General features: G+C 40.0%; 3 protein-coding genes and 1 long non-coding RNA gene across 4 annotated transcripts in view; 3 read left to right on the forward strand and 1 right to left on the reverse strand.

The window, feature by feature from the left end:
- Nucleotides 1–195: 195 nt before the first annotated feature.
- Nucleotides 196–13,559, reverse strand: spag1b (sperm associated antigen 1b). Its single transcript, XM_078790864.1, has 18 exons — nt 13,411–13,559; nt 12,785–12,944; nt 12,584–12,706; nt 12,435–12,505; nt 11,354–11,460; nt 11,163–11,268; nt 10,965–11,095; nt 10,787–10,893; nt 10,390–10,513; nt 7,859–8,314; nt 6,009–6,108; nt 5,509–5,661; nt 5,234–5,391; nt 3,949–4,090; nt 2,751–2,877; nt 1,849–1,992; nt 1,107–1,427; nt 196–894 (listed from the first exon to the last, which is right to left on the reverse strand). The coding sequence occupies exons 1-18, from the start codon at nt 13,548–13,550 to the stop codon at nt 766–768; spliced, it is 2,799 nt and encodes a 932-aa protein (XP_078646990.1). The 5' UTR covers nt 13,551–13,559; the 3' UTR covers nt 196–765.
- A 653-nt stretch (nt 13,560–14,212) lies between these two features.
- fbxo43 (F-box protein 43) lies at nt 14,213–18,386 on the forward strand. The gene is made up of 6 exons (XM_058053402.2): nt 14,213–14,372; nt 15,220–16,005; nt 16,081–16,824; nt 17,050–17,152; nt 17,526–17,690; nt 17,829–18,386. The coding sequence occupies exons 2-6, from the start codon at nt 15,245–15,247 to the stop codon at nt 18,075–18,077; spliced, it is 2,022 nt and encodes a 673-aa protein (XP_057909385.2). The 5' UTR covers nt 14,213–14,372; nt 15,220–15,244; the 3' UTR covers nt 18,078–18,386.
- Nucleotides 18,387–19,149: 763 nt separating this feature from the next.
- Nucleotides 19,150–19,949, forward strand: LOC144898532 (uncharacterized). Its single transcript, XR_013627419.1, has 4 exons — nt 19,150–19,261; nt 19,334–19,510; nt 19,586–19,765; nt 19,852–19,949. It is a non-coding gene; the product is annotated as an uncharacterized LOC144898532 (long non-coding RNA).
- Nucleotides 19,950–21,285: 1,336 nt separating this feature from the next.
- rgs22 (regulator of G protein signaling 22) overlaps nt 21,286–23,907 on the forward strand; it is a 42,820-nt gene continuing 40,198 nt past the window's right edge. The window contains exons 1-6 of the mRNA XM_058053566.2: nt 21,286–21,689; nt 21,769–21,930; nt 22,712–22,841; nt 22,961–23,086; nt 23,240–23,341; nt 23,531–23,725. Of these exons, the coding sequence (XP_057909549.2) occupies nt 21,286–21,689; nt 21,769–21,930; nt 22,712–22,841; nt 22,961–23,086; nt 23,240–23,341; nt 23,531–23,725 (1,119 nt within the window). The remainder of the gene's footprint in view (nt 21,690–21,768; nt 21,931–22,711; nt 22,842–22,960; nt 23,087–23,239; nt 23,342–23,530; nt 23,726–23,907) is intronic.

Below are 23,907 nucleotides of genomic sequence, written 5' to 3' on the forward strand. Positions count from 1 at the left end.
ATGTCACTGTGCTAATTCAACAACAAAAATGTATAAGCTTTATCTTTTTTTACAGGTTCTCAGCAGGAGCTGGAACCTATCCCAACTGGCTTAGCTCATTAGAGCGGAATAAACCCCGGACTGCTGTCCAATCAATTACAAAGTCATACTTCCTGCCCATTATTAATGGCTGCTTAAAGAAACACAACATTTGGGTTAGTTTTAAGCTGTATTTTCAGAAGTTGAACAGATATTGTTGCCATACGGCACTTAACAGTACTAAAGAGGATCATGCAGATCTACAATATGTCTTCCATAACAATAATACAGCATATAAGATTTAGAACTTTGTGGTCTTCCCGTACAGCAAGGAATGTCTTAATTAGCCCAACGTCAAATTCCCTGAATGTCATGCTCATATATCAACATTCCGATATTATGAAAATTACCAGTCAGGTCACCTGTACTGAAAAAACTCATTTTAGACCCAATTTACTAGTATACTCAAGTTCAATAGTTCTCTGAATCTGTGAATACTTAAATGAATAGTGGTACAAAAGTAATTCTCTGTAGCAAAATTGCCTTTTAAAGAAAAATATATTTTTATGCAATCACTTTAAACTTAGTCTCAGGTCATTTACAGTACAGCGCAATTAAAGTCAATGTGTTTCCATTTGAATATATTGCTTTGGGACACATTTTGCAGCAGCCTGCACACAACAGTTTTGCATAGACCCGAGAGGTGTGGTGGTGCAGCAGCTGATCCGGGCGGATGAGGTGGACGGTTCAGATGTATATGTTGGCCAGGTTCTGAACGTCATTCTTGGTGAACTCTGTGCTCTCTACAGCTGACAGGTGCTCAAACAGCTGATGCACATGGCTGCGTTCGTCCTTCTCCAGCAGCATCAATGCAACCTGAGGAAACAGCAAAAACATAATTACATATATATTCATTCACTATACGGTGTGGATATACAAAAAAAATCAGATTAATAATTTTTCTAATTAATCATGATTAATCACCACGCGCAACTATGTTTGAAGTACTTAATTTAATACTTAATAATAAAATACCCATTGGCAAAAAACTTGCAGCTACTTTTTATACTAAACAAAGCTCCTCTTACCGAGAACCTGTCAGCAGTATGTAGATGACTGAGGTGTTGGTAAACTAGGTTCGGGTCCTTCTCCAGAAGGTTCGAGTCCAGCACCTTCACGATGAAGCTCATGGTCTGCCCGTTGAGGTGAGTACTCAAAAACTGTGGTAGCTTCTCTGGGTCTGTTGAAGCCAGCATGTCGGCGCACGCCGCCATGTTGCCGCTGCCGCAGGCGTTGTTTAAAGCTTGGCCGAATTCGTAGGCGTTGGTTGGTTGCACTTTGGTGCTGAACTCTTCCCTGAAGCAATTATCGGAGCTCGGAACAACTGATGCTTCATGATCACTATCCACCTGAGGGGGACAAAGGATAAGACAGGAAGTGGGTTTACAGCATTCTGTCCCATTTTACATGTATAATATAGTATATACAGCATTCATATTCTTTATGTTACAAAGAAAATAATTACATGGACAGGATAATTACCGGGCAATGTAATACCTGAAAAACAGGTCAAGCAACAAAAACCGGGCGTGGTATTCACTTACAAAATAAACAAGGTTGCTTGATGAAGTTAAATGCACACATTATTACATGATAAGAGTATATACTAAACTCAAATACTTTAGATTATTAACCGGGTGTAATATCATGCAAAGCCTTGCCATAGACTCCATTATATCTGTTAAAATAAATTAATCTAGTTAACACGGTTAACGTACATTCAGACAAGGGTTTGAACCCTTGGGCTGTGGACCTGTGCCACGTTTTTACCTCTGTAATGGGGATTATCTTCCTGGGTTTATCCAGACTTTGCTTGACTAGAATTGTAACCTCCTCCAGCTCCTTCTCTGCTTCCTGCACGTTGGGGTCCTGCTGCAGCACCTCCTGCAGGTCTGAGCTGCATGCCAGGTAGTCCTGTGACACGGAACAACATTCAAACATAATAAAAATAATAATAAAAATAGTAATGCGGGTTTACAGCATTCAGTGGTTAGGAACGCACGCCCATAAATTCTTTTAAAATATATTCTTGTAACAAGACTCCCCCCAAGAACTAGTTAAGATTGCGTGGGAGCATACACCGTATTTTAACATCTTAAGAGAACATTGTAAGGTTGACAAGATGGTTGAGTAGTCGAACCATGTCAAAACAACACCAGCAAACTCAATTATCATTGCTACACGCCGCCATTGCTGTTTTCCCATCGTGCAACACATTTGTTGGTGTGCTGCAATAACATCAGCCCCCCTTTGGGCTCTGGGTCTTCTGGCGGTCAAAGGCAGCATTGCAGGGACAGCCCCCATTATCTATGCTGCTTGTCCTCCAATTAAATGGTTTGCACAAATGAAATGCATTATGGGAAAACTTTTTTTAATTTTCCATAGGCTTGTATTGGTACATGTTTGTACATTTCTGAGGTATACCTTTTGAGTAGTTAAGTTCATGTGTGATGAGTAATGTTTGTAAGATGCTCCCGTGAGTCAGACTGTTATATTATTACACTGTTATACGTATATACAGACCTCCTGTAATATATAGTATACGTATAAGTACAAATCAGTATTACGTATGGTAGGAACAGAACTCGAACTTAAATAAATTGTAAACAACGCATGCAAATTGAAGAAGAACACCTCTTGGATAGACGTTCCTCATGGCCAGCTCTTCTCACCTTAAGGCCTTTGTTGGCCATGGCTCGTCTGAAGAAGGCCTTCTTATTACTTGGCTCCAGTTTGAGTGCTGCATCACATTCCTGTTTGGCCTCCATGAATCGCTCCAGTTTCAAGAAGCACAAGGCTCTGTTGATGTAAACACACACACACACACCACTTGTGACTTTTGTCTCTCATCGGCATTTTAACTATCATGTTCTGACTAGGGCTGGGACAATGCGTCGATGTCATCGATGACGGCATCAAATCGCAGCGGGGGAGTCGGGGGAGAAGAAAATATCTCGCAATAGGATGTAAGTTTTCAATTTTTTTTTCTTTCCTTGTTTGCAATGACAGCACCAACGCAACTTGTACTCCAGCCTCGCACACACAGAGCATGTACCCACTCAAACACACACACACATGGAGTGAGAGTGGCGGTGGAAAGCAAGAGGTTAAGATAAAGTGCTTTTGCAGGAACACACACAGCTGCTATTATTTTGATTTATTTGATGTTTATATTTTGATTCAGATTGTGTTTTTTGCACAATATAATATTATTTTTGTTATAAGATTCCATTGTGCACTTTATTGTTGTATTGTTCAATACAATTCAGTTTTGAACTTATTAAAAATATATATATTGGTTTTATTCATGGAGCTAAATTAGTATTAATTGCTATGAGGTGAAATTATGGGGAGATGAATCGAAATCAGATTTAAAAATTAATCGTTAGATTAATCGATGCATTGAAAAACCATTTTCTAGATTAATCAATTTAAAAAATCGTTTAATGCAGTCCTAATTCTGATAACGAATGAACAGAATACAACAAAAAAAAGCATAACCAGGATTAATTTCTGTGGATTTTTCCACTTGACACTCCCTTCCCAAAACGGCCATAATGTAAACGAGTGTTTACTCAGGTGTAAAGTGTAAGCTGCTGTACAGCTGAGTCACACATACAAAAGCAAACACAAACACAATAGGATGTTATCCCTGTCAGCTGCATCACACAATCAACCATTTATTCATGAAAGAAAGGGAGTTCCAAAATGGAAAACATTGGGACATGTTTTCTCCCGCCCGATAAGAGAATCATTCAACACGATATTCAGGACGAGCCGGGATTCCATAAAATAGGAACAAACATGACAATTTGAAATGTTTACACCAAATAAAAATGATTGACTCCTTAGCGCCGAATATGGACTAACCTGTTAGTGTAGATCGCACATTCCTCTGGTTTCATCTTAAGGCAGTCGGAATACTTTCCCAGAGCATCCTGGTATTGGCCCTTTTTCACACACATGTTCCCTTCTTCCTTCAAACGAGCAAAACGCACTTCTGCTTTTGTTTCTGGAAGACAAACACAAAAGTCATTTGAATAATCTCCACTTTTTGACAGAAAACTAGTATCCCAACAGCTGTCCCTTAGCTGCTGTTGGTCTTAGAAATAATTATAAAACATAACATATGTCTAAAATATGTAGTTATTTCATGCATTTTTGTTAATTCCATGAGTTCATTCATAGTTATGAGAATGTACAATATAAATTGTCTTGAAAATAAAGAAATCATGTTCAATGATGAGGTGTGTTCAAACATTTAGCCTGCACTATACCTCAATTTGGTTAGCATGCAAGCCTCACAGCTAGGAGACCCGAGTTCAATTCCACTCTCGGCCATTTCGGTGTGGAGTTTGCATGTTCTCCCCGTGCATGCATGGGTTTTCTCCGGGTACTCCGGTTTCCTCCCACATTCCAAAAACATGCTAGGTTAATTGGCGACTCCAAATTGTCCATAGGTATGAATGTGAGTGTTTGTCTATATGTGACCTAGTCTTGAAAATAAAGAAAAATTGTTGAATGATGAGAAGTGTTCAACCATTTGGCCTGCACTATATCTCAATTTGAGGCTGCAGGACGGACGAGTGGTTAGCATGCAAGCCTCACAGCTAGGAGACCCGAGTTCAATTCCACCCTCGGCCATCTCTGTGTGGAGTTTGCATGTTCTCGCCGTGCATGTTTGGGTTTTCTCCGGTTTCCTCCCACATTCCAAAAACATGCTAGGTTAGGGGTGTACCCCGCCTCTTGCCCTAAGACAGCTGGGATAGGCTCCAGCACCCCTGCGACCCTCGTGAGGATAAGCGGTAGAAAATGAATGAATGAATATATCTCAATTTGAGCTCCACTATACCACTAACCTGTGTGGTTTATATTCTCTTTTCCACTGCAGGAATTGTTCATGAGCTTTTTCACAAGATTTTGAAACCTTGTGTTTTGTAATAATAATAACGGTGTTCGATCCCAATAGGTGTACTAATAATAATTGTGTAATGTTAAAAGCTCATTCATGCAGAGACAAACTGCTTCTTCAAGTCCTTCCCAGCTTAAGGGAATATTTTTAGCTTCTGTTCTCACACAGTAATCCTCCAGTCTGTCTGTGGACAGTCTAAAAACAGCAAGTAATGCGCCCCTTTTTTTTTTTTCCATCACTAACCAGCATCCCTAGCAGCCTTCTCGGCCCGAGCCTGGATGACCTCGGCGCTGGATGGATCCTCTCTGCGGTGTTGCTGGGCTGACAGGGGAACCGTCGGGATTTCCGGGAGTTTCTCTCGCCAGTCTGCACCGTCTTGCTCAATAAGCAACCGTGTGATCCTAAATGACAATAGGCGGAAGTAGACGTAGAAGTAGTTTTAAAGAAACAAAGTATTGCTTTCCATTATATTTAGTTTTAGCCTCCCCTGGCTAGAAGTGAGAGGTCAATCTTAATACCTGTTAACACTGTCGTGTGCTGCCTGCACGCTGCTGTCTATCTGCAACACAGTCTTGTAATCCACGTAGGCCTTTCGGTAGCGCTCCAGAGACTCATTAGCCATGGCCCGCCGCAGGAGGGGCTTGAGAGAGAATGGCTGGAGCTCCAGAGCTCTGTGAGTATTCAAATATATTTGGCAATAAGAGTATAGCATCAAGTCTGCATATTCACGATATATGCACGAAGTGGACACTTTGTTTTGTTTATGTGCACAATCTAAAGGCTGCATTAAAAATTACTTTTTACAAACAATAATGCTACAGTTATACAATTATAACATGCGATGATGTCGTACTACGCAAGTACTGTATAGCCAATGTTGCTGGCAGACCATCTTCCATATGTTTGTGTACACTCAATAGTACATTATTATACCTACCAATAGTATCATATACCAAAATAGCTATTATTTTCCTTCTCACTAAAATTTCCACGCGCAAACACAAAGACTGGGAATCACCTTGTGCAATCCTGTATGCAGTTTTGACTATTGCCATCTTTCAGGTAGCAAGCTGCTCTATTGGAGTATAGAATACATAGGTCCTCTGGACTATCAATACCTGAAAGACAAGCAAACAAATTATGTAAACACATGACATATGTAGAGGTAATGACAGTAATAATAAAAAATATTTGCTATAATAGATGAGAAGTATACTCTATTGTCCGAGTGTAACAAGACGCCCAACTGACGATATTGGGTCGACGAGACTGACTGGATAAACTAAACTTTTTTTTCTTTAACAACGTCACATAACAACGCATGGTTCATTTTGGAATGTTCCTTGTCCCACTAATTGGTGCTAAATAATATTATTGTCAACAAATCAACCACTAATGTTATAATAGTAATATTAATAAATTATACATTGTAAATGGCATTTGGTATTTCTCACAAGCAATTCATACTGACCTTTTGCAGCATTTTCAAAATGCTGTTTTTCCAATTGAGGTGTCAGTATTGGTAAGGCTGTTCAGCTGTCCTCTCATATTTCAAATTTTTAATAAGCCGTTTATAATAAACAATGCTATACAATATTTAAAAACAAACCATTGAGTTTTTATTAGTTTCAACATTTTAGCTTTTTCTAGTTATATTATTGCTTTATTTTTCCACCTTGTATTTCTGCAATAAACCTGGATGGACTGGGTTGCATTGTGGAGGGGTTTATGCAGCGTTTCAGCCCTACATTACATGTTGGTAAAAAGTGGAGCTCCACTCCCGCTTGTCTGTGCAGCAGATACTTCACCTTCGTTGACCACTTTAATAACCGTATAAATGCATGACATAAGAAACACAGAGGTAGGCTGGACTGCAAGGTTAATAGTGTGCATAAAGCCATTAATGTGCAGTTCAATGGTTACTATATTTCAATCATTCACAGTAGCGATGCCATAGTTCTTTCTGAATGGCTTCTGGCTGACCTGTTCTCACCAGACAGATTTTCTCTAAACAAGAAATTTCATCTACTGTCGTGATTTATCATAAATTATTAAAAGAAAAATGCAGCAATAAAAAAAATTAAGTACTTCAGTGAGTGCCTTTGTAACTGTTTTTTTTATATAGCTTTTTTGCGAAAGCTAAGTCAGGATTAGTGTTATGAGGTGGTGCACGTGTTGCTAATGTGCCCTGTGTATTTAGACTACAGTACATTAATACGCTTATCTTAGCTCCAATTAGATTACGGGTGATGGCCAAGGCAGGCACGTGCTATATTTCAGTGGAGGAAACTTGAATCGGTGGTCTAGTGTCATGAAATCCAGAGCAATAATGAGGAAGTATCAGTTTCTCTTCATCCATCTGATATTGTGTCTTTCACTTTCTCACTTCCGCTGTGAGATTTACAGCTCCAGTCTCATCCGATTTTACAGTCACTGGCCTGCAGTCATGTGACCCGAGCAGAGAGGCTTAGCACCAGGCTGCGACTCACAGAAAAGCCATCCGTTTAGAGCAACCTCCAAAGTGACACATCACTCTTCTTGGGTGACAGTCCGTCCTCAAGTCCACATCTTAACTGATGTGACGCGTGTTTAAACTCATACGGGCAACTTTAGCCTGAAACTGGCGAACGGGAAAGCTGTCATACCGGCAAGGTCATGACCTTTGAATTACAGCTTTCATGATTTGAAGCTACGTGTATTCAAATAGAAGTGATGGAAGATTTCTCAGTTTCATGTGACATGTCTAAGATGCTAATCAGTATGTTATGTTATCTAACGTCATTGTGGCACAAGTGTACTTGAGTGTCATATATAGTACAATAAGTGTTGTAAAGACAGTATAAGTAACAATAACACGTTCATACTTACCGGCATCTGTACAGCCTTGAATAGCTTGAGAGTATTTTTCCAGCGCATCGCCAAACTGTCCATTCTTAAACAGCAGGTTTCCTTCATTCTTTAAGCGGGATAGCGACATGGGGAGGGCTCCACACAGTACATCGAGATTGACATGTTCCCCAACAGTTCCACCAACTGGAGTCTCCTTGCCGCTACTGACTTGATCAACCTGCCCCGACACCGTTGAGCCTCTCTTGCTCGTTCCATTAGCTACCTTTTCCTTGGACTCCTGTGAGACTTTGAACTTGTCTGAGCCGCTACCTTTGCTCCTCCGGTGTCCGTGATGGGAGTTAGCGGACTCGCTGTGCGGGGCCCCATCCCCTTTGCCATGGGGCCTCTTTTGTGCGTTACCCATGTCTCCCCTCTCCGCAGGAGCAGCTGAGCATTCGTCCCCTCCCACAAGCTGGCTTGGTTCAACCGGACGATCTAGAGGGTAGGAAGGGAGGGGAGGGGGGGGTTCCCGGGGAGAGGTTACAATGAAACACACCCACAGGAAGCAGTCAGTGGTTACATCACAGTTGGGGGAGGGTTAGGACGTGCATGACATCGAGCCACATAAGAGGAGGAGTTCCAGGAAGCGGCAGGAAGAATTACAAGAGCACTGGTTGGGTGGGGGTGGGGCGGGAGAACACGTGTGCATGCGGTTAACGTGTCACGTGGTCTGGAGGGAGGGGATTTTCAAAGCCGTCAGTGTGGTCTGTGGTTTAAGGGGCATTTGTAACAGGAATGATGGCGGGACACGGCGTTACACCTGCACTCCATCGCCCATGACAACAAATACAGAAGCTTATATGGGAATATAGGGAGATAGTTAAGACCGGCAAACGGTATTTCAGTATTTTGCAATATTTTTTTACAACTTTTCATGGGACAACACTAAATTAATAACACTTTCAATGTAAAATCACAAGTGTACTATTTAGATAACTGTGTAAATTTGCTGTCCCCACAAAATAACCATTATGTTAAACCTCCTGGCAAATAAAGTGAATACGCCCTTCAGTTAAACTGCAAAAATTTGACCCAATTTTCACCCCAAGGTCATGTGATTTGCTACTGTTGCAAGGTTTTAGGTTCGAAGTTCAATATGGCACCTCGTGTCAAAGAACTGAGGATGTGAAAAAGAATAGTTGCTCTATAGACGCTCTGGACGAGTGCAATGTGTTAACTAGGGCTGTCAATCGATTAAAATATTTGATCGTGATTAATCACATTAAAAATCCATAATTAATCACATTTAATCACAGATGGAAATATGTTTTTATTTATAATAAGTAGGAAAAATATTTTCGATGTGCAACTACACCGATAATTACATCAAATTTTATGTAAAGGGATATCAATTTGGGAACTTTTGGGCCAGCAAGCATATTTTTGTATTACTATTTTTCTTCATTATTAGCATATTAGCTCTTAAACTCGCCCACAAACGTTCAGCAAATACAAAATGTGAGCAAGTGAGACCTCTCGCACTAACATGTTTTTGTTTATTTGTGTCAGCTCAAAATAAGATTAGTTTAATTATGATACTGGTTTTAAATTCTAAATGTTTTTGAGTAAAAAGCCTAGAAAGGATTATTATTAAATATTAAATTGCCTCAATGCATCTTTCCGCACTTATTCGCAATAGTCATAAAACATTTAATCCAAATTGCAAACCTAATTTCATTTAATTTCTTTTAAAACACATTGAAAACATTAAAACACAATGACACATATCATTAACGCGTTAACTTTGACAGCCCTGGTGTTAACACATTAAATATTTGGGCACAAGCCTGACATTTTTACGAGAGGTGTACTCACTTTTGTTGTTATCCAAGTGTTTTAGTGTTGTCCTATTAAAAGATTTACAATATTTGCAGAAATGAGGGTGTACTCACGTATATAACATACTGTCACTGTAATTGGTGTGTGTTCAAAGTATTAGGTGAATAGTGTGCATATTTATTATGTTCTTGCAGGTTTCTCTTTCAGTTTCTCTCCCTAAAATATCTTTTTTTTTTAGTTTTTTTAGTTTTTTTTTGTTTTGTGGTAGCACAATAAACTGAATCATCATTTATTTGCATCACAAAATCCTAATTTGTGTGTATAGACTTTTACTATACACAGAAGATGCAGTATGATAATGTACCAATTTTACTGTAAATGTGAAAATCCATTGTGAAGGGATTTAAATTATGTACAGTAGCTTATAATGTGAATTATGTGTATCAAATTATATGAATGATAAGGTTTTGCTCATTAGGAAACACATTGTTAAATGACTAATTCTCTGACAGTGCATCATATTTCTCAAGGCAGGCTTTTTTCTGATTTTCTATGGATTTCAGTTTATTACTACTTGTACGAGTAAATTGTTCATAAATAAAGCATAACAAAACTGGAATTACCGTGCTGGTAAACCTCCAAGAATGTTCGATTTGGGATGAATTCGGATCAACTACTTAAAATGTGCAAATCCAGAGTTTGGAAAAAAATGATTTAATAACATCTCTCACCGATCTGCTGGGGTTTATTGTGTTCATCGTCCTCTTCTACTTCTTGGATGATGATTTTTTTGCCTTTTCTCTGCTTTCCTTGTCGCAGTTCTGTCATCTTCTTTGGAGTTTCAGCCAGAAGTTGCTACATCACAAATCATTGCCCACATCAGAGTATGCGATAACGTACGTCAGCAAATGTTACCACTATTATATACAACTGCAACTCTTGAATGACGTCAATCTTTTCCAACTAATTTTTGCTAGGTGTGCTTATTATTATTATTAGGGTGGTATTATTAACTCGTCGATACCAAAATGTAGAGTATCCGCCCACACTACTTGTTGTAATATGCAGTCATAATGACAGACCGCGACACCTAGTGGACAAATGAAGCAACTGCTTCAAATCACTTACAGCGGCTACAACGTTATGTGGTTCCTCTCTCAGCACAGTTGTCAGGTCTTCAACAGCCAGTTGCCCGTTTCCCATTTCATTGTGGACGGAGGCACGGCGAAGCAGAGCTGACCAGGAAATGTAGTATTACTACTAAAGAACAAATACTGTTATAATAATGTAGATAAGAATAAAACACCTTTCACATTGCAGGGATCCAGCTCCAGTACACTGTTGCAGTCCTTCATGGCACTGGTCCAATGCTTCAGCTTGATCTCTGCCTGAGCTCTGTTATTGTATGCAGCCACCGTGGGCATAATGGACAGGCTCCTGCGATGATGAGGCGATAAAGGTCAATTAGACCTTCCTTTACAGTTCAATGGAATGGAAACCTAACCTGGAATAGTATGCAACTGCCTCTTCATAATCCTTGGCTCGGAAAGCTTCATTGCCTTTGTCTTTTTCACGCTTTGCCAGAAGCAGCTTCTCCTCAGTTGTCAGCACTGGATGTATTCAGATATTATTCGAAATTGTCGTACTCCCAAGTCAACACAATGTTGCATGAGCAAGAAAAACCTCATGTATTACATGAAGGATCCACTTCAGCCTTGGGGTGTTCTGTGGTTATACTTGCAGGCTCATCGTTTCTGATAAAGTCGCCATCGATTTTTTGACATTCTTTCTCCACATCAAACCTACAGGATGAGATGTTCAAGGTTAGATAATATACATTCATTTTTTTGCTACATTTTGTGCATTAAAGATGCCAGAGATGCTAAAACTAACCAAACAAATGTCAACATATGCTAAACCAGGGGTGGCCAAAGTGCAGCCCATGGGCCATTTCAGGCCTGCAGCTTGTTTTTCCCGGACTTTAAAGATTTTTCCTGGCTTTAAAGAAGGATAATTTGTCGCATTTGATGCACATAACATGGAGGTCTCCAGTGAAGCTGACAATGGAGGCGGGCATGATGTTGCTCTAACAGAGCATCAGGTAGCATTGCTGATGCAGAGAAGTAAGCTGAAATAAACAATTAATGGCATGTAAGACTTAAGGAAGCAAGGGAAAATTCAAGGCCGGATGATGCCAAAGTTGTCAAAGACATCGAATAACTGCACAAAATATCTTAAGATCACATCAACTACAAAGAAATTAAAGACAACTTGATGCGGCTTTGAGGTCAGCATCCTTGTGTGTTGTTTTATTAAATGTATTCCTATTATTAACAATTGATTCGTAGTGGACAAAAAACAGTAATAGCTATGGGGAAGGGGTAGGATTCAATATAAGATCTGCTTCTTCCAACTCTTCCTTTTCAGTCATGCTGAATTGTGCAAATGGAACCATGTGATCGTTCTTCGTGAGGCTTGCTTGCCTGAAACAACATACCATAACAAATACTGCTATTTTTTTTTAATTAAAAATATTTTTATCGCCTTTAGCACTGTGTAATCGGGATGCAGGCTGTTTTATATCAAACTTTGACGTTAGATTATACTTTTTAGAAAATGTCAATGTGGTCTACTTGTGATCTCACCTTGTGCTAATGAACAAAACGTTGACATCTTAGCTTTGGCTTATTGACCAAGCTGCGGGCTGAAAATGGCCCCTAGGCCACACATTTGACACCCAGGTCTATGATTTTTATTTAAAAACAAAATGACTTACTTGTCCCATTCTCGATAATCTCGTGGTTTGATACATTTCGAAGACCTCCACTTTCCTGTCGGAGCAGAGTCCTGCAGGGAAAACAACTTGTTATCTTCCCATGTATGAATGTAGTAGAAATACTGATCGAGACATTAGACATGTTTTACCCCACTGAGCGGAACAGAGTAGTTGGACCCTCTTACAGGCGGCATACTTTGAACCACATCATCTTCGAACATCAAATGCCTTTTGAGAGACATCTCTGTCTCTCGGCTTTCATCTTGCCACATCTGCATGCAAAATGTAAACTTTTTGAGTAAAATTCTACAGAAATTTTGCCCCCACGAGGTAATGAATTTGTAGCACACCCTCAACTCCTGTTCAATAAGGCTCCTCTCATCTTCTGGAAGATTGGAGGATGTGGAAACTGGATTTTCCTTCCTTAGTGCTCGGCTGTGAGGGTCTAGTTTCTCCAGATGATTCTCACAAAACTCAATCAGATGAGGATAAATGCCCTCCTTGCCAGATCTAATCAAAACACAGCCAATCACAACACCAATTACTTTTAGCAGTAGTAAGAATATCAATATAGTAAATAGTTACCACTTACAAATTATAATATGAATATGAAGGCTTAATAACACTGTTGCATTGTTTTTATTTGTAATGTCAATTATATGATTAATTATATCTTTAATTTGATAACTCATTCACTTCTCTACCCCAAATATTAAACAAGTTACAGCCGATTTTATACCGGAAAATAGCTTTAAGCTAGCTTTAAGCTAGCTTTAAACGAGCTTAATTTTCCAAGCAATTGAAGATGAATAAGTAATATAGTAATAAAAAAACATGCATACGAATGAAAATGCACCCGATATCATGAAAAAATGCATTTTGAAGGACGTCCGCACAGACTCTCCAATATGGGTTTTCTATCATCACAACTTATCTTTGTAATGAGACAAGTTTGATTCAAATAATGGCTGTTTACCTCAATAATCGAAGAATTTTCTCCAGGTATTTAGTATCTTTGCATTTTTCAATGTAGTCATATTCCAAGTGCTCCACAGGGATCTTGGCAGTGGAAGAATTAGAAGTACAGTTACTTTGAAGGAAGGAAGCAGCATCCATGTCTAAGACCTACTACTCCTGCTACTACAAAGGGAAAACAATGATAAAGGGGAAAAAAGAAAGGAAAATAAAGCCAATACTATCAGTGTGAACACAAATATTCAACTTTGTCTCGTTGTTAACTGTAGTCGTTGCTCTTGCTCTAGAAGAGACGTTCTATAGCTGTTGTTTGAAGGGTTGCCGTGGAGACAGGCAAGTCGTACGTGGTACGTCATCAGAAGGCGTCAAGATTGAGCACAAGCCAACAAACTCATGATTTGAATGACGACTAACGACATTTTATTTAAAAGATAAGAAAACATGTATAAAACAAAACAAACCTATATGGTATACTGGTAAATAAACAGCAATTTTAATAAATATTCATGTGGATATATACTAATTGTCTTCAATGAGGATACAACGATGCACAACAGCCATTATTTACATCTGAGAGAGAAAATTATTCAATTAAATAATCCATCTAACTATTTGAAGGAAAACCCGTAACTGTAATTGATAAATGATATCCATATGATTTAATTGTAAATGTAAATTGTAAATGATCCTCGTCATAATTTTTATTTTGATTCTTACTTCTTTCCCTGCATGATATTCAGACTCCAGTCCTGTAGATGGCGGTAATACAATTAATCATAGCATCTCAGAGCTTAAAACAGGAAACACGTGACACCAGCCAAAGTTGGCTCCACATTTCAAAGCATAGCAACTTGCTGGTATGACTTGCCGGTGTACCTGATGGAAACAATGGCACACGGTGTCAACTGAGCCTTTCCAACCGAGCCTCAATAAATCCGAGGGTCCTCTGTCGTCTTGCTTGAAGTAAGTGTTTTTATATCATTTTTAATCAGGAAAAAGCCGAAAGAAACAAACAAAATGTCATTGCAATGTCAATCACAGAGTCAGTAAAATTGCATCAATTTTAACCAGACACGTGAATGTAGACAATTTCCTGAATACCAAATAATGTGAAAAATAGCTTTATAAATAATTATAAGATATTTTTTAAGAAATAAAGAGGCATTATTCAAGGTTAATCAATTTTATTTATAGAAATTCTGAACAGAAGTTCTCTCAAGGCACTTTAGACATGGAGAAGGTCTAGAACCGTAGTCCTACTGAATCCCACATGGACATCATCAGGGTAAGCACAACAGGTGGAATGGCAACACTAATGAATCAGCTGCAAAGAAGGTCCAATGAAAATGGCAGTAATGTGGATTATGTTATTAATTGCCTAAATAAATAAAGGAAGCAATGCTACAGTATATATTTTTAAGAGCCACTCAATAATTATTTTAAGAGTATACATAACTGTGAAGGAGGAAATAGATCTGCTTGTTCAAAATGTGCTCCAAATTTCTGCCAATATTTCTGTAACTGAGTAATCTTACCCCACACATGGATTTACATTTAGATTTAATTTTATATGAAACTGGGCTACAAAAGCATATGGACTTTAAGGTCCCCCTAATGCTAATAAGTATCCAATCAGGCATGTGGGTATGGTTATAAATGAATTCAATATTTTCATTTACCATTTTGGCTAAGTAACAGTTCCAACATTTACATGCAGTTCCTCAAGGAATTACATCTGCAAGTAATCTGTCTCTTGATCTTCAAGCTCAAATTGCATTTCTCAGTTAATTTTTGTGTTTGTCATCTAAAGGTCTCAGAACAGTCGGAGGATAACAATGCAGTGCACTCCTGAATCCAGTGTCTACTATGGCAGCTGCAAAGTCCAACAGCGTTGTGAGAGTTCTGACAGTGGCTACTCGGGATTCTTTCACAGTCCACATAGCATCAGTGGGCTGAACTCCTGCAGCTCCTTACCGGACTTCAGTGACACACCAAAAGAGAATTTCAGACCCTCGGTCACACCCAAGGAGAAGACCAGAGATTTAATACAACCTTTGCACAAACATTCCAACAGGGTAACGCAAACCTCCGCTGTGAACTGGTGTGAAACCCCTAAAGTATACAAGAGAGATGCGCCATTACGACACAGACTACCTATGTGCAATGCCACCAGTGATCAATCCAAAAGATCTCCGTGCACTGCAAATTCATCCCCTGGATATGATCATTGGCTCAGTGTGTCCTTTGAATCTCTTGACACCGTGCCACAGACTTCGAATTCAAGTGCATTAAACTTGAAGCAGGACTCCTTATCAGGTAGAAAACGTCGACTGCTCTTCTCCCAAGTGAGGACCTCAACTCTTGAAGATGGTACTCTCGGCTTGTGTCACCGCAACAGTTTGGAGAGGCATATTTCACTCTTGGATGATTTCAGGGACAGGAACAGTGTCTCTGATCAAGTCAGAGAATCCCCATGCTTAAGCACCTCATCCAAGGAAAATCTTCCATCGCCGGTTGGCAACCTGACAAGCAACCTGTATTACTCCTCGGATGTCTTGTGTACACCATCGTCCACACAGACTCCTAAACATATCGGGTATGCACTCTTTGAAATAATTAATATGTTAAAATGAGTTGAATGATCTGAGAACATGTCTGAACCGTGCTGCAGGTCTCTGTGTGAGGACAGTGGTTTCAGTTCCCTCACCCCTGATGAATCCCAAGACTCCTCCGTCAATCACGATGGCTCGTTCCAAGAATTGCTGCCATCTTCCCGAAAAGGAAACTCTGGAACTCCAAATCTGACAGATGCAAAACGCCGTTCCCGTTTGCAACGCCAACACAGGCTTTCCACTCTTAAGGAAGGAGGCTCGCAGTCCGAAGAAGACCCGTCTGACAGAACGCATCAACAATGCCGCCAGAGCACTTCTAAAGATGACGATGTTTTTATCAGTGCTACCCCTCGCAGGGTCCTCTCTCTTAAATATGTCAACACTTCCTCTGGTGGGTTGGCTTCGACTAGACACAGCGGTACCACTCCGCTAAGAGACACCACAGTTAAACTCCACAGCGAGCCACCTTCTAGTGCCAAATCTGTGAATTCTGAAATAACTCCTCTCAAGACAACTGTGGCCAATCTGTCGTTGACACCTGCTTTGCAGATGGTCCATATTTTGTCTCAGCAGAGGGCCCAGATGTTTGCTGGCTCAAGTCCAAGTCTGAAAGAGCAGATAAGGTTAGCAGAAAGTCTGGCTCGGACCCCCATAGTGTGCAAGACAACTATGCCGTTGGCGGGATTGATTGGCCGCAAGATGGGCTTGGAGAAGGTGGACATATTGACTGAGCTCAGGAAACGGAACCTCAGGCACATCCTGGCTGTTATTCTTGGCCTCCTGTCTGCTGAGTGTATCAACAGGTCAGCGCTTTATCCTCTTAATAGCCTTTTCTATTATCTGTGCTTTACATTATTTCTTATACCCTCAAATGTCAGTGTGTGTGTGTTTTTTTTTCAAGATATCAAACAAGATGGCTCACCTTTATTGGTGCTCTACTGGCTACAGTTTTTAACTTCTCTTCTTCAAACCTCTGGTCTAAGTAAATATTGTCATGATACATTCATTCATTGATTTTATTTTTACAGGTGTGGTCATGTTTGCAAAGGATGGGAAGAAATAATCCAGCAAGACAAGCAAGCTCGCTTTAGAAGAGAGAGTCACAGACTTGAAGTAGAAGCTTCTCGAGAGGTACAGGAACAATTAAAGCAATATATACCTATTAATAAGCAAGCATTAAAGTCAAGTAGTCTTCACAGGATGGTAATTATGAGCCCTCGATAAATCATAACGTGTATGCGCACCTGCTCCATCTTTGTGGTACACAGGCTGAGGGTTCACTCTGTGCATCATTCTATATGAAATTAACACAAAATGGATGTCACAAAGGCGATAGTAAGCCTAATGTCACAGTTCCAGTGTAGCAGCACAGCCTTCTTTCCAACTGTGAGCGCTTACGAAGGCTTTTTCGAAAACTTGGTGTAGTTATGCATTGTATGAATTGCTGTTCCAGCTGAATGAATCATATTCACAACATTGTCCTGTTATATTTTGTCACTTTCAGGTCGGTGGGACTGTGCCTGACACTGAAAACAGACTGACTCGATCTAAAAGATCGGTCCTGCAGACCATCCAGACTCAATCCACAACATCCATTCACTGCACCCCGCAGTCTGGAACTCGCACTTTACCTTTGGGTAGCAGCAGGAAATGGGACAAGTTCGTAGAGGCAAGTTTCTTTACATGTTTTGAAAGCTTTATTTGTTTTATTTAGATGTGTTGTGTGACAAAAAAATACTAATTACCTGACCTTTTTATTCAGAGAAGGTGGTAAATTACCATTATGACATATTTCATTCTCTTTCAGGTTGCCAAAACCCTCTTCAATGATGAATGCCTCAGACATTGCCCTCGCTGTCAGCATCCTGCCAAATGTCATTCGGTGAAAGGTGAAGGTGTTTGCACCAGAGATGACTGTTCTTTCAGGTTTTGCACAGCTTGTTTGTGTGCTTTCCACGGCTCCAAAGAATGTGACCGCCAATCTGTAGGACTTCACAAGAAGGACGTGTTACTTCCAGGAAGTGCCCAAAGGAGGCGAAGCATTAGGAGACTATGAACAGACAATGCATTCTTAGCTGCTACTCGGTTATTTTATAGACATATTTTTTGACACTGAATAGGCTAGAATGGAGAAAGTACTTTGTACATAGTACATGAGAGCTTCTTCTGTACGGATCTCTGTGTGTGTGTGTGTGTTACATGTAATTTTTTCCCCACATTTTTCAACAAGAGTCCTGTTTTTACTCATGAAGTCTCATTTGCACATGATTCTTAGTCAGTGGTTGATGTACTTTTCATATCTGTTATTGGTGTGTTTTGATTTTGTTTTCAGGCGATTTTTAAATAAATTAGATTTTTTTAATAACCCTGCTTGCTACTTTTATGAGCTACTGTACTATTTACTGCCGACAGTCGCTGGTAAAAAAAAACATTTGTGTTTGGCGACATCTAGTGGTCTTTTACCGATAATAGAAATGTTATACTGTATGGTCCAAATGGAAGGATTAGAGACATAATTTTTACAAAGAGCTAGGGATGACGTAAAAATGTACATTACAATACATTGCTGCTTTAAGTACACAAAAAATAAAGGAACACGATACACTCTAGAATGAAATATTCATATTAAGTACTTTGTTCTTTACATAGTCATACACGCTGCATTCATGATCACTCGGAGATCCCAGTAAATACACCCAATATGCACACGCAGCCAAAATCACGTGATATTTACAAAAGCAACCACTTGTTACTCATAACAATAAGACAATGTTATAAAATATTCTGCTTCTAACAGACATCAAAGTTAAACTTTAAACGTTACATATTAAAAATACAGGTCACCGCTTGCTCTTTATATGCTGGAACTATTTCCTGCCGTCCTTATCGCTTTGTACGTGTTTGGCGACATCTAGTGGTGTGTTGCCTCTAATGTCATTTTTTTTCTTCCACGTAAATCGTCAGGGTAAGAAATACTTCAATCATCATGGAGGTTAGGGACTTCTAACAGTCACAAATGACTGAATGTATGTATAGCATGTATGCAACAAGTCAAAGTATTTTCACACATTCCCCTCTGGTTTTTGCTGAACTTTTATGCCCCCCCCAATGTTTACAAATCGAGTCCACTTCCATAGCAACCTGCTGTGTGTATTAGCAGGATAGTGAGTGGTTTTCCCCTGCAGTAATACATTAGGAATGTTTGTCAAGCGTGAACCATGAGTGCTGCCATTTCCACAGGTAAGATATGTGTTTCCAAACGTTACTTTTGGATTTGATTCATTTGTTTCAACTTTGTTTTATTACTTACAGACTTTCCACAACTTACGCTGGACAATTTTGTGAGAAGTTATATATATTTTTTTATTTCACAAGTTCTTCTATTAGCAAAATACATATACTAAATGCATGTTTACTTACGTACAGGAGAACTCCCTGACCTCTGATGATCTGTTTGTTCATATGTTCAACACATTTTTAAGTCTGCCGGTAAAGCAACACTTTTTCAAAAAGATTACAAAAAAATAATTTTATTGTGTTATTAATTGACCCATCCCTTGACAGTCTTTCCCACAGGCTTTGCTGTATAATCAGGAGACTGAGCAGTTTGAGGTGGCTAGCGGAGCAGCTGAATTCACTTTGAAGACAATCAGAACAGCACTTGAACGCAGCAAATCACAACCTCTCACTAATGGCCTCACAAAAACCAAAACCCCTGCAGTGGACAACCATTACACTGTCTCCGTAAATTGACAAAATGTTTCCTATTTCCATATCAAGAGTGTGTGAAGTGTTGATTTCATATTAATGTTTTACTTTCTCTCTTGCAGTGTCTGGACAGAGAACAGGGGATACAGTGGATGAGGAAGGAGAGATTGCCATATTTCCTTCAAAGTAGCTGCTACCATGAGTACAGGTAGGCCAGGGGTTTCAAACTCACCTTACCTGGGGTCTGAGAGTCTGGTTGTTAGCATGTTGTGTTTGAACATTGCTGAAGTTACATTTTCAAAATCCAGAAATGTCTTTAATGTATACTTATTGTCTTTTGCTGTGTTTTCCTGGTGTTCTGCAGACTATCCAAGATGTTGTTTCAAGGAGGACATGATCTAAACATGCCCAGGAGAACATGTAGATCTTGTCTGTCCAAGCAATCGCCAACACACCATTCCAAAGGATATAACTTAGCAGCTGAGGCTGTTGAAGGTATACATTCATTTTCATGTACTCTAAACACCCGCCCATCCAAGTTCTCTAATTGGCTGAGACGCAATCTTACTAAACCTTAGCCAATCCTTATTGCTTATGGGCTCTAAACACCCGCCCACTTAAGTTCTCTGATTGGCTGAAGACGCAATCTTACTAAACCTTAGCCAATCCTTATTGCTTATGGGCTAAAAACACCCGCCCACCCCAATCAGAGAACTTGGGTGGGCGGGTGTTTTTAGCCCAAATTTATTAAACCTTAGCCAATCCTTATTGCTTATCAACTCTAAACACCCGCCCATCTAAAGTCTCTAATTGGCTGAAGATGCACTCTGACTAAACGTTAGCCAATCCTTATTGCTTATCAACTTTAAACACCCGCCCATCTAAAGTCTCTAATTGGCTGAAGATGTACTCTGACTAAACCTTAGCCAATCCTTATTGATTATGGGCTCTAAACACCCGCCCATTTAAGTTCTCTAATTGGCTGACGAAGCAATCTTTATAAACCTGAGCCAATCCTGATCGCTTATGTGGTTATCCCCACCCCCTCCCTGGTCACTCTGCAACACTCTTACACTCTCACTGCGCTGTAAATTAGTTATGAAGTCGGTGATATATTTATAGGCGGCTTCAGTAACGAGCAGTAACTGGATGTCGAAAATGGTATGGTGTGCTCACAGTAAAATTAATTAGTTAGATTACCCGTTACTGAAAAAAGTAACGATGTTAGTAGCGGCGTTTATTTAGACGCCATCACTGTACATTATTAAGGAACAAGGTCTGACATTATACTGATTACTTTTTTTTTTTTTACACATTATGTCGTTATTAAAGGTGAAAATTCCAATGAAATTCAGAGCAGGCTTCCTCTGTTTATGCTCAAAGATGATCCTATTGATGGACTATTGTGGATGAGTATTTGCAGTCATTTTTATAGATGTGTACTAAATATAAGCCATTTCACCCCAACAGGTTGTGTGGGAATACATCATCCAGCGTCCTCGGGCCAGAGCAGAAAAATGCACACAAATCGTATTAAATCCTCCAGATGTTCCTCCATGTTCCTCCATCTCAAACCAGCTTTCCCTGTCTCCAACTGTGCTTGCATTGACACCCCGGAATCATCAGCTACATCTGGAGACATGCAACTTCAAGAAGAGGCTTCTGAACTCCACGTGGACCACCTGGCTGCACAGGTGGTTAAACGTGTGATTGAAGATGCTGTATACATGTTGACTGGACGGAGCCACGAAAACACAAAAGTAAAGTCTGAGTGGCGTTGCAGCAGGGGATCGGAAACTGTCCTGGATATTTGCTGCCATGGTACCTGTTGCCAAGGCAACAAACCAGGCATTGATGGCTTGAAGGAGTTTTTGCGAGGCACACCGGGAGGCAAGTTGTTAAATCTGTGGTTGGACATCGAGAGAATCAAAACGATACAAAACAGGGAGCGCAAAAACAGGTGATAATGTCAACACCATCAACATTGTATGTTTAAATATACATTCTAAATGTATGTATATGATTTCTTTGCGTATTAGCTTTTTGGACGTAATGAGGGGTCGCTACCTACGGGGCAGCAGTCAGAACTGTCTGAACAGGGAGCTGCTCTCCACGCTGGGGCTGACGACCTCTCTCTGCTGGACGGAAGAGAGACTTTCTGCAATACAACCTGACCTCACAGAGTCACTCATCTCCTACTGGTGAGTGTTTAATGATAAAGATGACATTTTTGCATGTATTTTTGTATTATGTTTGACTCTATTATGTTCCATTGATACATTACATTAATATATTGTACTGTACACATGTAAACAAATCAAATTAGGTCAACATTTCTAATAATACTTGACAATGTAGAAAACAGTTTTATTATATATTTAGCAAGATTGGGGCTGCACATTGGCCGAGTGGTTAGAGTTTAGGCCACACAGCTAAGAGACCCGAGTTCGATTCCACCCTCAGCATCTCTGTGTGGAGTTTGCATGTTCTCCCCGTGCATTCCTTCTACTTTCCAAAAACGTTGACTCCAAATTGTCCATAGGTATGAATGTGAGTGTGAATGGTTGTTTGTCTAGTATATGTGCCCTGTGATTGGCTGCCGACCAGTCCAGGGTGTACCCCGCCTCTCGCCTGAAGACAGCTGGGATAGGCTCCAGCACCCCTTGAAACCCTCGTGAGGATAAACGGTATAGAAAATAATGAATTTAGCAATATCTATCCATCCATCGTCTTTCGTTTAGCTGAGGTTAGGTCGAGCGGGTAGCAGCCTAAGCCTTCCTGTCCACATGGCTACTTCATCCAGTTCCTCCAAGCGGATCCCGAGGCGTTCCCAGCCCAGCTGAGACACCAATTTTAATACACCGTGTAGTTAAAACCACTGCATCCATAATAATCACTATATTTACTTCATATTGCTGATTTTTTTACATTATAGTATTGAATTTCAGTACAGTTTTAGGTCTCACCTTCTTGCCCCCACAGGTTTCCTCGCTACTGGACATCTCTGTATGTTCAAAAAGACACAGAGCTGTGGAACGAGCGGTGTGTCAGCCTTCCCAATTATCCACCTAAAAGTGGACTAGTTGGATCCATGCATGCTGTTCACATTCAGGTAAGAGTATTAGGATATTACACAGCAGATGTGCGGCTGGGAGGGATAGAAAACGAGACAAAATTAAAGGTAGGTTTCGTTAATGTGACTCTCCATTGTTTTTTTTTTACTTTTATTAGCAGTCTAACTCTGACAGATGTCAATCACCAGACTGCACAATGATGGAGAACATGCTGAAGGCACTTTTTGTTGACCCTCGTGCTGGTTCGTACTTCACCCAATTCTGTGAGCAGTCTGGAAACCAGGTATAGGTAATAGTACCACATACACCAGAGAGTAGAATGCAGTACATATACATTTAATTTAAACATTATTTCAATTACAAACCCCATGATGTGTTCAATGGTGTTTGCAGACTGTCAGTGTGTCTGATGATGATTACTTTGTTTCATTGAAAGCTGTGGAACAATGCGGTTTACTTTTGGATCGACCTCCAGCACTATCACGAGCTCTTCTACCAGGATGGATTGGATCCCTACCGAGTGCAGAGAGCGGCTCAGGTACATAAACGGGAAATCTACTGCAGGCTTCAAAATAGATAAGAAATTAGATAAGTTATTTGAGAATGTAATAAAAAAGCAAAATAGGTGAGGACACAAATCATTCAAACACATTAATTAAGTATTTTTTGTAATCAAATCACCCCAGCGGTGATTTCAATAACTTCTCCTCTCATCTCCTTTTGTCAGCTTCTGTATTCCAAATATCTCATCAGCTCTGCCAAAAGGAGCATTAGTGTCCCGGAGGAGGTCAGGAGGGGGGTATATGACAAGCTGACGCCTGCTTTTGAAGAGCTCTTTGATCACGTTGAGGAGCACGCCTTGCATATCCTCATGGAGGCTTGGACTGTGCTGGTTGACCGGGACAAAGACTCCTTCCTGCAGGTGAGAACGGGACATGCTCCTTTTCACTGATATTATGTGCAAATAGTAAACAACAACACTCGTGAGTTCAAAGTGTTGCATGACGGCCAAACACAAGATTGAGAATATTAAACAAAACAACATGGCCCATCAGTAGAACCGACATGTGATGTGTTGTCTTTTTGCAAGAACTGTCATCTCAA

The sequence above is a fragment of the Doryrhamphus excisus genome, linkage group LG5 (assembly GCF_037039965.1).
Source record: "Doryrhamphus excisus strain RoL-2023G ecotype Guam linkage group LG5, RoL_Dexc_Guam_v1.1, whole genome shotgun sequence".
Taxonomy (NCBI): domain Eukaryota; kingdom Metazoa; phylum Chordata; class Actinopteri; order Syngnathiformes; family Syngnathidae; genus Doryrhamphus; species Doryrhamphus excisus.

Excerpts from the sequence above, each read along its gene's own strand:
- spag1b (XM_078790864.1), bottom strand. The coding sequence starts at position 13,550 with ATGGATGCTGCTTCCTTCCTTCAAAGTAACTGTACTTCTAATTCTTCC. Across the intron at positions 11,461-12,434 it reads GATTATCGAGAATGGGACAA|GTTTGATGTGGAGAAAGAAT; the intron begins GTAAGTCATTTT and ends CTCATCCTGTAG. Across the intron at positions 2,878-3,948 it reads TGTGCGATCTACACTAACAG|AGCCTTGTGCTTCTTGAAAC; the intron begins GTTAGTCCATAT and ends TTACATCAACAG.
- fbxo43 (XM_058053402.2), top strand. The coding sequence starts at position 15,245 with ATGCAGTGCACTCCTGAATCCAGTGTCTACTATGGCAGCTGCAAAGTC. Across the intron at positions 16,006-16,080 it reads CAGACTCCTAAACATATCGG|GTCTCTGTGTGAGGACAGTG; the intron begins GTATGCACTCTT and ends ACCGTGCTGCAG. Across the intron at positions 17,691-17,828 it reads AATGGGACAAGTTCGTAGAG|GTTGCCAAAACCCTCTTCAA; the intron begins GCAAGTTTCTTT and ends ATTCTCTTTCAG.